Genomic DNA, 13,775 nt, shown 5'->3' with positions numbered 1-13,775 from the left:
TCAAAACCAGATGGTTCTGTTGTCACTTCAGTCAAGGATAAACTGACTTACTAGCATTCCATTTTTCCAACTCATGTATTAATGATCTTGGTAAAATATCTCCCGCCATTCTCAACACGCTCCATTCAATGTATCCTGTGGTAATCCGTCAAAAGGATGTCAGAAGGATTTTGGTAAATCTTGATGTTAAGAAAGCTCCAGGTCCTGATGGCATTTCTCCACTTGTTCTCAAAACCTGTGCTCCTGAACTTACTCCTGTTCTTTGCCGCCTCTTTTCACTTTCTTATTCCAAAGGTATTTTTCCTTCTGCTTGGAAATTTGTTCATATCCAAGCAGTTCCAAAAATTGGGAAAAAAATCCCTCCCATCCAATTATCGTCCCATTGCAATTACTTCTACTCTTTCTAAAGTTGTTGTTGTTATTTGGTTTTTAGGAGTATTAGCAACTAAGGCCATATTGCTCCGGGGATATGCGGTGGTCACTTCTTGACATTTCCGCATCCTCCATATTTGGTGGTCACAGGCTCGAACACCAGTCTAATCAAGAAGCGTGTGCTAAGCACTGCTGCTCCTGCCCACCTGGCTACGGAGGTGCCTCTTTCTAAAGTAATGGACAAATCAATTAACTGCCAACTCTTAAACTACCTAGAAACCTTCCATCTGAACAACGACTGCCAGTATGGATTCCATCAGTATCGATACACCGGTGATATCCTGGATTATGTTACTATGTTACTCATTTATGGACAAATTCAATGGAAAAGTTCAATGAAATAAGCAGTTGCTCTTGACATTTGAAACGCTTTCGATCGTGTTTGGTTTTTTAGGAGCATTAGCAACTAAGGCTATATTGTCCGAGGATATTAGGTGGTCATTCCTTGACCTTTCTGCATCCTCCGTATTTGGTGGTCACGGGCGTGTTTGGCATAAAGGTCTTTTAAACAAGCTTCCATCTTATGGTCTGCTAACTGTTTTTTTTGTAACTGATTATCCAGTTTTCTCACTGATTGCTCACTGAGGGTGATGGTAGATGGCTCTCTGTCTTCTAACTTCTCTACTAACACGGGTGGCCCCAAGGTTCAGTTTTTTCGTCCACTCTTTTCCTGTTGTATATTAATGACCTTCCATTGACTGGAAATCCTATCCATAGTTTTGCCGATGATAGCACATTGCATTCAACTTTCCATTTTGAGAAACCTTGTCCAGCTCAATCAGCTTCAACTTCTCGAATATCTGCTACCAATTCCTTAAATGCCGATCTCCAGGTAATTCTCCAGTGCTGCAAAGACAACTTAGTTTATTTCAATCCTTCTAAAACTCGATATTGTCTGATATCTCACAAAAAGGATTCTTCTGCTCCTATGCTTATCTTTTGTGACACTCTGATTTCTAGGCAAAATGATATATCTCTTTTAGGGATTACTGACTTCTAATCTCTCTTGGCACAAGCACATTACAAATATTGCTTCCTCTGCATCTAAAAAACTTGGTTTTTTCTTTTGCTCTCAGCATTACTTTTCTTCCAAAACAGCTCTCTCTCTCAAAACAGTTCACTCTGTACAAATCGCAAATCCGCCCTACCTTAGAATATTGTTCCCACACATCTGGGGTGGTGCCCCCAAAACCTTCTCAGGCTTCTAGATTCCATTCAGAAGAGGGCAATTAGGTTAATTAATGACTCATCTCTAACAGAGTCTCTCCACTCGTGGTTTCATAGACTTACTGTTTCTGCTGCATGCCTTTTCTACAGATACTTCCATGGGCACTGTTCTTCTGAATTGGCTTCTATAATTCCCACTCTCTCTTTCGAAACGGTTCGAACACATGCCACCACCAGCCAACATCCATTTACTGTTCAACTTCAAACTCACAGAACCAACTTTTCATCTTTCTCGTTTATTTATTCTACTGCCGTTTTCTGGAACAACCTTCCTTCATGCATATTTCCTAAAAATTAAAGTCTATAGAAGTTCGAGTCTAATGTCAACAAATATCTTCTTTCATCTTCTCAACCTCCAACCCAAGCATGGTACTAAGTACTATAGGTTCTAATACCTCTTGTGTTTAGGGTTTTCATATAAAAAAAAAAAAGTGACTGAATTTATTGTCCTCTTGTGTTAGACTTTTTAATGTAATCTGTGTGAAGGCAAAAGAATAATTTTTTATGTATGTACAAAAATTGATTGAGCTAACTGACAAAATATAATTCACCCTGTAGGACCTGATCTTCATCTGTAAATTTTGAAAGTTCTGATTGCAATGTTTGTTCTGCACATATTCCAAGCGGATCCTGAAAAATAAAATGTAAAAGGTGATTATAAAAAATTTTATCTGTACAGTAACAAAAATTTGTCCCAAACAAATCACATACTGCTGAAAACAGTACAAGGAAGTAATAACTCTCAAGGGTTTTTATTTTTAATTAATTTATATGGCCTGAAAATATATTATAAGAAGTAACAATAAAAATTAGCACAAGTACATATATAACGATAAAATAACAATTCACTACATTAGTGTTAGTTTATCATTATATGGCCTTTGTGTGTAGTGCTAAAATCATGTTCAAATTAAAATGACTAACATGATCATTGAACATCATGATTGTTGCAATGCAGGTAGGAGCAAAGATTATCAGTGCAGATCACTGCAAATAGTCAAAAGGATGGCTTCCAACTCACAAAAGCTTCATTCAGCACCTCAATTCTCTACTTTGCCATTCTCATCTACAGTGCATGTGTGTTTTAATGTTTCATATCCTAGTAAGTAGTTTAAGCTATTTTTACTACCTACCATAAAATCTACGGAGGAAGAACCTTGGGAAAAGGTCAGAACACAGAACATGTAGTCTTCTCTATTATTTAGCATAACACTATGTAACAAAGAAAAAGTTTATCATATACAGTAAACCCTCGCTATTCGCGGGGGTTACGTTCCTGAGAAATGCCACGAATACTGAGTTATGGCTCCCATAGTAATAAAGGGGTTCCGTTCCAAAGTATGAAATATATAAGAAAAACTAGTCTAAAATTGTCTATGTATGTATTATATGTATCTTCATAATATGACCATGTACATAGACAGTACATAGTGAAATACAAGCATAAGGCATCGAAATGAAAATAAGAAACAATTTAATATTAAATGTAATATTTATTAGAAATTTCGAACAAATCTTTCAATCCAGCAGCTTTGCTATAGATAAAAAACTTATCCTGACATTCTATCACCAGTTTCACTAAAGTGTTGATAAAGGTGTTTTGCCTTTTCACGAATGATGAGCGAACTTAAGGGAATTTTATTTTGAGTTCGGCCTTCTATCCACAGATTTAAAGCTTTTTCCATTTTTTTCTAATTTAACATCATGAGTTACACAGCAAATTTTTGAAGCAATTAGCGCGTTTTCACGGACACTGTGGCGGATTTTTTCTTCCGATTTCTTGATTGATTTCAAAACATTATAAAATCAATGTCAGCGGTACACTGACATTGATTTTATAATGTTTTGCCACTGACGAGACACTTTCACCTTTAGAAATTTTGTCTAATAACTGAATTTTACTCGCTAATGTCATCACCTTCTTTGATCTTTTCACAATTCCCTTGTTATTCCTAGCCATATTTTTGTAGGGGTTAGAAAAGAATTTGTCCACAATCAAGTCACTTTCTTCCGTTAACACGCTCGAAAAAGTCTGTTTACACTAACACACTGCAAAACGGTAGATTTTTCACATTTGTAAGCATATAAATTGATAAATTTATTCAATTTATAAGCATATAAATTAAAAGCAAACGACGAAACCTTCCATGACAAGCACATAGCACATACTGAACAAGGATTGGCGAGAAACATCCATGCTCGCGATTTTGTCACCCCCCCACCCACCTGCTGATCGCTGTTTTGATTGGGAAAGATAATTTTAGCCACACCCAAGTTTTTTTATTGGGGGAAAATGTTCACGGCGATTTAAAATTCGCATTTTTTTAGGTTTCGTTTTCTATTAAAATCAGCGACTGCGAATACAGATACCACGAATAGCAGGGATTTACTGTATGTATTTTGTGTGCTGAATCCAATGGTATCATTGGTTTTTCTAATAGCATCAATAACGCCTTCAAGTACTGCCAAAATATTGCAAATGAAGGTGTAATGTTTATGCATCATTTGTATATAACAGCATATAGAATTCTTACTTTTTTTTTTTTGCAGTGACTATCAAGCAAAAGTGTAGGTTTTATTATGTTTGTAGATATCAGATAGGCTTGAAGCAGGTGAAGTATAACATTGTTGGTAGCACTAAGTTTTTGCAGTGCATATGAAGCCTATTTTGGAAGTTTATGGGTAATTTGGGCACCTTTTTTCTTCTGGATAGTTGCATCATTACATAGGTAGCTTAGTGGTAATCATAAGTACATGCCTTTTGCTATAACTAGAATATTTTTTCCCCCCCTTGTTAGTTGTTGGCGCATCAGCTTCTATGGCCATAATGCACCTCCCAAAGTTTTTTTGCATTTTACTGTGATCCAAGCCCAAGGCGGGAATCGAACCAAGGACCTTTGGGTTGCCAGACAGGCACACTTTACCTACCTGGCTAGCCCGGTCGGCCATAACTAGAATATGAAGGAAAATCCCATAAACCGTCATAATTACTAGTTTTGAATGGTGAATATATAAAGTTTTAAAAAGGATGTGGATCGAAAAGCTATAATGTATCTCAACATACCATTCTCTATTACTCCAGTGCCACACAACAAATACCAATCAATTCTCAATCCACCATACAAAGAGTCTTCAAGACTGGATGATGAATCTGGTGAACAGGTTAACAGGAATTACATCTCAGAAGCCTATTTAATTTAAGAACATTTCTCTAATCAGCAAAAACTAGATAATTCAGTGAGGGACTTGGTTCTAACGAAATACAATGCAGAGCTCCTGGCATTTCATTTAAAAGAAAGAAAGAATTTATGAACGTAACTTGCAAGACTTCCGCATACAGAAAAAGAAGAGAGAAAAGAGAAAACAGAGAAAGAAAAAGACATACCACTTATGCATGTTTTTACACTATTGCATAAAAGTGCTTTACACTGTTGATATGTTTACTTGTTTGATTTTTATGAAGAAATTGGTATTAATTCTAATGCAGAAGGGTGGTGCCTTTTCATAGACAGTTCAAATAAATTTGAAAGCTGTGTTGCTTTACAATGGGATTATGAACCCACTGATTTCTGTTGTGCATGCAGTTCATATTAAAAATATTTAAAAAATGTGAAGCATGTTAGAGATCAAGTATGACCGTTATAAATGAGATGTCTATAGGGACTTTAAGATGCTGTGGTGCCTTCTGAGTTTGCAAGGTGGTATGACTATACTTTCTATGGCTCTGGGACAGCAGGGCAGTAAATCGACATGTATGTAAGGGCAGTAAACAACATGTATGTTTGGTCCTTGCGGTTGTCACAGACATTCTCTCAGATTTGCCAGACAAGCTGCACTTGCTACCTGGGAGTCTAAAACGCTGGTGGAACTGATATTCGGGTGACACTCAAGTTGAGTGGACCCAATTTTGGCGAAGTCCGGACGGTCTGTGACAGCCAAATCCTCTGCTTGCACCTTCACGATGGTGGGACTGCTAGTAATCCTGGGTATAACCTCCATGCACAAGTACATGGTGGGTGACCACCCAGGTGTGAACCAACGTAAGCAGGGGTCGAGGTGTGGTGCTCACACCACATGGAGGAACGCCGCAACTCTATGTTACCAGGCAGTACTGGGTGGTAGATGACTCTCATCAACCGGTGCAATACCACCACTTTGCTTATTGGAGGCTTGAAGTGGAGGAACCCATGTTTAGGCTCTAGAGCTAAGTCCAGTCAACCCTTCCCTATCTCTTCCATCATGCAGTATGATTGATGACTTTTGAGGTTATGATGAACATCGTGGTGAGATCCAATATTCCTTACATTTTGAGGGTACAACTCTAAAATGGTGTTCGCAGGCCGGCCGCTAGTTAGTACACCGGACCAAAACTATTGGTAACTCTCTAGGAGGCTTCCGGATCAGCTAGTGTATAATCTTGTTACCTCTACTCTGCCAGATAGTGACTGGAGGGAGTCCGAGTAGTGTGTATGCGGGGAGCATTGTCGAGGCCACGTTATGTCAAGGACCTGGGTATATTCTTACCCTATGTACGTCATATCCAAAAATTTCATTACTTCATACAGCATGTCCCACCCACTTTTTCTTAGTATTGAATACACCATGAATTGTCATACTAATAGAGCAAACTTATCTGCGAAAAGATCTAAACCTCCCAAGCACTTCCTAATTCATTTCACAAATATACGTGGTCTCAATTCTAACCTCAACGATGTCCATTTCCACTTGCAGTCTGCCAAACCCCATGTACTTTTTCTGACAGAATCTCAGTTATCGGTTGATTCAACTACTGCTCATCTCAGATGCCCAAATTATTCACTGTATGACTCCTTTCAACTCAAAGGTGGTACTTGTGCATATGTCCATTCTGATATTCCCCGTCAGAGACTTGGCAATTTGGAATCTCCTCTCTTTGATCTTCTCTGGCTTAAAATCTCTCTACCTCATTGTGTCAAATTCATCTGTTGTCTCTACCGTTCTCCCAATTCCACTAATCACTTGGAGCTCTTTGACTTCCTCTCTTTGCAACTTGACTTTCTCCAGTCCAACTTTCCTAACAGTGAGGTAATTTTAATGTTCACAACTCCAGCTGGCTTCTCTTTTCTAGTCACACCGACCCAGCTGGTCGAGATGCTGAGGCTTTTGCAATTACTAATGATCTTGTACAGATTGTTCATTTACCTACAAGAATAACGAACAATGCTAATCATACAGCCAATACGCTTCATCTTTTTCAAACAAACAACCCTTCTAAGTACACGGTCGAAGTGAGAGGTCCTTTAGGCACTTCAGATCACAACTTGGTGATTGTCTCTTCTCCAATAGAACCTTTATCTCATGGCTATTCCCAACCTCATGTTGTTTGGCATTGCAAGAATGCAAAATGGTATGACCTGTGGACTTCTTTTTCTTCTTTTCCTTGGTCGGATTACTGTTTCAAAAGTTCTGATGTCAACGTTTGCTCAGATCGTGTCAGTGAAATTATTCTTGCAGGAATGGAATCCTTCATCCCACACTCCACTTTAAAATCTCGTCCTTTATCTAAATCTTGGTTTTCCAATAAATGTGCTAAGGCTGTTCAAGAGAAGGATGTTGCATATCGTAATTGGCTTGTTTCTAATTCTCCAGTTTCATTTTCTGCCTACATCAAAGCTTGCAACAATTGTAAAGCAGTTATTAATCAGTCCAAACTAGATTTGAACAGGCTAAGAGCAGAAAACTTGCTTCTTGCCCTAATGGAAGCCGAGCATTCTGGTCTCTTGCCAAATGCTATTGGCCGCAACTTTTGCCCATCTCTGCTCCCACCTGTGTTCAAACCAGATGGTTCTGTTGTCACTTCAGCCAAGGATAAAGCTGACCTGCTAGCATCCCATTTTTCTTCCAACTCATGTATTAATGATCTTGGTAAAACACCTCCCACCATTCCCAACACAATCCATTCAATGCCTCCTGTGGTCTTCCGTCAAAAGGATGACAAAAGGATTTTGACTAATCTTGATGCCAAGAAAACTCCAAGTCCCGATGGTATTTCTCCACTTGTTCTCAAAACCTGTGCTCCTGAACTTACTCCTATTCTTTGCCGCCTTGTTTTCCGCCTGTTGAATAAGAAAGTTATTCCAAAGGTGTTTTTCCTTCTGCTTGGAAATTTGCTCATATCCAGCCAGTTCCTAAAAAGGGTGACAAATCCCTCCCATCCAAAAGTAATGGAGAAATCAATTAAACGGCAACTCTTAAACTACCTAGAAACCTTCCGTCTGATCAACGATCGCCAGTATGGATTCCGTCAGTGTCTATCCAGTGATATTCTTTCTTATGTTTTATTTATGGACTAATTCAATGGAAAGGTTTGGGGAAACACAAGTAGTTGCTCTTGGCATCTCAAAGGCTTTTGATCGTGTTTGGCATAAAGGTCTTCTAAACAAGCTTCCATCTTATGGTTTGCCAACTGTTTTTAGCAATTGGTTATTCAGTTTTCTCTATGATCGCTCACTGAGGGTGATGGTAGATGGCTCTCTGTCTTCTAACTTCTCCACTAATGCCGGTGTCCCCCAAGGTTCAGTTCTTTTCCTCTTGTATATTAATGACCTTCTTTCCATTGACTCGAAATCCTATCCATAGTTTTGCCAATGATAGCACATTGCATTCAACTTTCCATTTTGAGAAACCTTGTCCTGCTCAATCAGCTTCAATTTCTCGAAAATCTGCTACCAATTCCTTAAATGCCGATCTTCAGGTAATTCTCCAGTGGGGCAAAGACAACTTCATTGATTTTACTAATTCCTCTCAGAGCCTTATAAACCTCAATCACATTCCTCTAAGGTGTCTGGTGACCAAGAGCTGTAGCCCACATATTCGAGGTCTTTCCTCATATGGTCAACCTTTTGTCGATCTCAATACTCAACTTTGGACCATTTCAAGAAGCTAAATGTGTCTTTTTTCAGACGAAGTCTCCATATTTGAACCCAGTATTCCAAATGTGGTCTTACAATTCCATATACCAGTGGTCAGCAACCTTTTTCTATGGCAGATCATATCTTGCATTTCGAATTTTTTTTGATTGGTCATAACAGTTGACCAGTACTGAAGACTATGTAGTGTAGATATTGTAGAATGCAAATAACAAAAATTCATCCACGAATCTTATTTTTAAATTCAATTCTAAGCACATTTATTTATATAGATGTAGTAATATTAATATTATATGATACATTTTTAAATATAAATTTTTAGTAATGAAGTGTGAGGATTTTTAATGGCTTCTTTGATGCTGAATTTCTTTAGAAAAGTTTATAAATCTGGTTGGTACTTTTTAACTTCTAACTGCACACACAATAATTCTGAATTGTGTCTTGTTAGCTTGCTTCATAATGGATTAAACATATTTCATTTGAGAAAATATATGCTTGTGCATATAGGAAGAACCAAATGCAGATAGAATGGCAATTAAAATTTCAAGTGTTACAAGGATGTGTATCGATATATCAACAATAAGGAATAGAACCTGCTACAAGCTACAACCAAATTTGAAAGGTGCTTAAATTGAAACTGCATCGTGGATTTTTAAATTTTTTTAAATGAATTAAAATATTCAGTTACAGATCAACCAAATCATGCTGATGGGTCACCTTCTATATTCCCGCTGTATAAGGCAGTGGTCATAGGTTGCTGACCACTGCCTTATACATTGGGATTATGGCCTCCCTATCTCTACAGGATATTTAATCTTTAATCTTTATTGTATACAAACATGGTATATACAATAGACCCTTCACAGCAGCAATGCCAGGGGTTTTACATTGGTTGGTGGACAATAGCTTTGGGGGAAGGGAGCCCACATTGAAGTTCGGGCTAATCCCCCAGTGCCAACAATAAAATAGAATCAATGTCAGATTATTTACAGAATATATGCTTTTGACAGTATTTACAATGAAATAATAAAGGTATTCATATTTACATTATGTTATATTAATATTTATATTCATAAAGATATTGTTGACTTTATTTACAACATATTCATAAAGACATCGTGCTTTGAACAATATTTACAATATATTGGGCATTATTATTATGCTGCCCTTATCAATGTGCACTTTGCCTGGCCAAGGTCAGGCTCTTAAGGATCTGTCTTCGGTACCTCCGATCCTTCACAAACCTACAGAGGTCGCCGTCAATTGAAACAATTGTGGGGAGCATCTCCCTGGGGAGAAAGCGATCACTGAGCGATAGTCTGTTATAGTCAGCTGTGAGCGTGGGAGCTGACCTCAGTCCGGGTAGAGGGATTCTCCAGCCACATAGTTCCCAGATGCTTGGCTCTGAGACCATTCCGGTTGTCATCTTGACAGTGAGAACGAGGCGTTTTTCAAATACAAGATCTGGAAGTCGGGCAAAATTAAGTGAGTTCGCCATCGCAGTTGTTCTTTGCTGGGGTGGACGACGATGTTTTTGCGTGATCCAACGAAGGAGCCAGTATTCGGCGGAGTACACGCGTTTGATGTTGGTAGGGGCGGCGGACCCCCAAATTTCCGAGGCATACAGTACGACGGCGTATACTGAGGTGTATACGTATCGACGAGTCACATCCAGATCCCTAACGTGGAGCAGTTGTTGTTTTGTGGTCCAGCGCATTTTACAGAATTTTGCTGTGAGCTTGTCAATGTGGGGGTTGAAGCTCAGTTTATAGTCGAAGACGACTCCCAAGTCTGTATGCATCTTGACCACTGGGAAGGGAATGCCGTCTAGAGAGGCTTCGATTTCAGTGGGTTGGCGCTTCAGAGAAAAGACAATTTGTGCTGATTTGGCAGGGTTAATGAGGAGGCCAAATTGATGGAGATAGGATCCTAAGTTACGTAACTTTTCACAGATCTTTTTATTGATGTTTGAGAGATGTTCGCCAGGGTTAATCTGAGTAAATATCTTAATATCATCGGCATAGCAGAGTATGTCTTCTCTCTGTTGCACAAACGGAAGAATGACTGCGGTGAATAATGCTCCGGAGAGAACTCCGCCTTGGGGAACTCCTGCAGTGATCTTTCTCCAGATTGTGTGTTGATCCGCTTTAAGAAGAATGGTTCTCTCAGAGAGCAGGGCTGTGATAAACCACAACATGTCACCTTTTATATTGTTTAATAAATCATTAATAGGATACCATGGACTTTCCTGGCTACCTTTTTACACTGCTTAGGAAACTTCATACCTGCCCGTATCATAAATCCCAGATCCCTTTCTTCCACTACTGTTTGTAACAACACAAAGTATACAAATTGTTTTGGGGCTGCTATTCCCCAAGTGTAAGATCTTGCATTAAAACATAGCTGCCACTTTTCTGACCACTCCTGAATCCTCTTCAAGTCATCTTGAATGAGTGCTGCTTGGCACTCATCATTAATGATTCTCCCAATCTTTAAGTCATCTGCAAGTTTTGACATCATGCCCTTAATCCCTCCATTGATGTCATTTATGAAAATCAGAAACAACTGTGGTCCAACAACTGATCCTTGAGCGACTCCACTTCTAATGTTACACAAATCTGAAGAATATTCATTAATCTCAACCTTTTTCCCTGCAGTCACCTTGTAATTCATCTTAGAATCTTCCCAGTAATCCCAACATGTTCCAGCTTATACAGTAATCCATTGTGAGAGCCTGAGTCAAATGCCTTGCTAAAATCCAAATAAACTATGTTGAAATTGTTCCCTACATCCAGCTCATGAGTAACTGTGTCAAAATAGCTTACCGATTTAGATAAACACCATTTTACAGTAAAAAAACCATGCTGTGTGTCCTTCAGAACCATTTCTATTTAAATGTCTCTGGATTGCACCCTTGATCATTGCTTGTAAGATTTTCCCTACCAATGAAGTCAGACTAGCCAGTCTGTAGTTACCGCCTTCACTTGTAGAACTGCTTTTATGTGCTGGTGATAAGTTGGCACTTCTCCAATTCAAAGAAATGTCCCCCAAGTCCAAAGATGCCCTCACAATTAACCTCAGTGGTTCAATACACTCTCTGGTTGCCTCCCTCAAAATTACTAGGTATATGCCATCATCTCCAGGGGCCTCACTTGCCTTTGGACTCGAAAGTTTTATATTTTCAAAAACAATACGAAGTGAAAGAACAATGCAACTTCATTTATTTGAGTTACTAACTAATCAATTCTATTATACTTGGATGCTAATTCTTTTAAACTTGAATTATGACAGTACACGGGAATGGTATAGAGGACATGGAATACAATTATTTTTGGGAAGTCCCTTTTTAATAACAGTTGTAAGCTTTAACTCTGATTGCTTCTTTAACATATCTTTTCTTCTTTTAACAGTTCATGTAACTTTTTCATTAGAGCTGTATTATAAAATTTACATGAATACATTTTCTTACTGAGATTCTACAATTTCACCTCGTTTCGGTCCATTTTTCCTATAACTAATACAGTCTGTCCTTGTATAGCACGATAGTTGCGTTCCTAGAAATCCTCGTGCAATGTAAAATCGTGCAATATAAACAACAGGCCCTATGGGAAAAGTAGGGTTAGGTGCCGACCACCCAAGATTGAACACACATTTGGAACCAAAACATTACCAAACACAATAAATAATCGGGTAATTTTAATCGTTATAAAATACTTACGTATTTTATAACGATTAAAATACGTAATAAAAATAATATTATATTATAATAAAGTATTTTTAGTATTTTTTAATACTAAAGTATTTTTTACGACTAAAATACGTATTTTATTCGTAAAAAAATTATATTAAATAAAATAGTCGTAATAAAATACTTACGTATTTTATAATACGTAAGTATAAATTATAATACGCAAGTCGTAATAAAATATTGCTAATGCTTTTGCTTCTATCGTAAGCAAACTTGCTTTTTGTTTGATTTTCTATCCAAAGAGATGACAGCCATTCCATCTCTTCCAATTCTTTGTGTCTTAATCTAAGGAACTTTAATTACACTTTCATTGTTTCCGCTATGAAAGTTGTTTTTATTTTCTCTGCATTCTTTGTAATTCTCGGCGTTGCCTCATTTAGGCCTGTAGCACGTGCAATATCACATGGTCTTTCATTTCGCTCAAAGCGTTTCACAATTCCATATTTTTTCTCTATCGACAGAAGCGGACTGGCCATAAGCCTTACGGGGGAAACCACGGTGGGCCGGAGGCCGGTGTGATTTTGGCCATAAACCATAGTATGAGGCCACTATAAATTTTCCCGGGTAAGAATTTTTGACCCAGTCCGCCTCTGTTTATCGATTTGCTTTTTTTTTTTTCTCTCTCTGAATCTGCAGTGTCTTAGCCAGGACGCTTCCTTTTCACACCTTTTAAGTATTTCACTTATTTTTAGGGAATAAAGCACAATTACAAAACGAAGAGGCACGCTTGATACACAAACAAAGCTGCGCGCGTGTAGCAACTGAATAAACAACACCGTAAAGGCCGAGATACACTATTAACACCTCACATTTTACTAAAGCACATTTCTGGGGGTTACTACCATAAAACAATAAAAGCAATTTCCAGTTGCATTTCTGCTAGTGGAATCTGTTGTAAACTGGTAGTAAACTCCATCTAATTGCATTTGCGATTATATCGATAGCTGGAATTGTGTTGGTTTTTACATTATTATGGTGAAATGTGTTTCCCCTTCACTGATATAAAACACATAAATACATTTTCAGAATCTTCTTCGTTCCTATCGTGTTGCGTTCAGTTGGGGTGATTCCGCATTCGACTGCCATTTCTTGTAAACACAAAGGCGAATCGTGTATAAGCGAATTCGGTTCGTGTTATATAAGATAACGTTCCCCTATTTATAAATCGTGTATGATCGAATTTGTGTAATGCAAACACGTGTTATACGAGGACCGACTGTATAAACATATTCAATTTTTATTACTTTGTGTTTTATCTTGGCATTTAAAATACTATGTTAGTGACAGTTTTTCAGAAACTGTATCCAAAGAATATAGTGAAGTGAGTGGGTTTTTTTTTTTTTTCCCTTCCCTCTGTTTAGCAATATTTACTGAACTACATAAATTAATGTCATTAATTTTGGCTATATATTAAAAATAGATTTTTTATGCAGTCCCAATGGGCCAAAAGAATTTGCAAC

At 37.9% G+C, this 13,775-nt stretch overlaps 1 protein-coding gene across 1 annotated transcript in view; it reads right to left on the bottom strand.

Moving 5' to 3' along the window:
• The window catches only part of Nup107 (nuclear pore complex protein Nup107), a 446,410-nt gene that overhangs the window by 346,652 nt on the left and 85,983 nt on the right, over positions 1–13,775 (bottom strand). Inside the window, exon 5 of the mRNA XM_090373566.1 lies at positions 2,211–2,289. Within this exon, the coding sequence (XP_090229692.1) occupies positions 2,211–2,289 (79 nt within the window). The remainder of the gene's footprint in view (positions 1–2,210; positions 2,290–13,775) is intronic.

This window comes from Mastigoproctus giganteus, chromosome 5 (assembly GCF_048544385.1).
Source record: "Mastigoproctus giganteus isolate SK-2022 chromosome 5, ASM4854438v1, whole genome shotgun sequence".
Taxonomy (NCBI): Eukaryota; Metazoa; Arthropoda; class Arachnida; order Uropygi; family Thelyphonidae; genus Mastigoproctus; species Mastigoproctus giganteus.
This window is presented reverse-complemented; position numbering and strand designations above follow the sequence as displayed.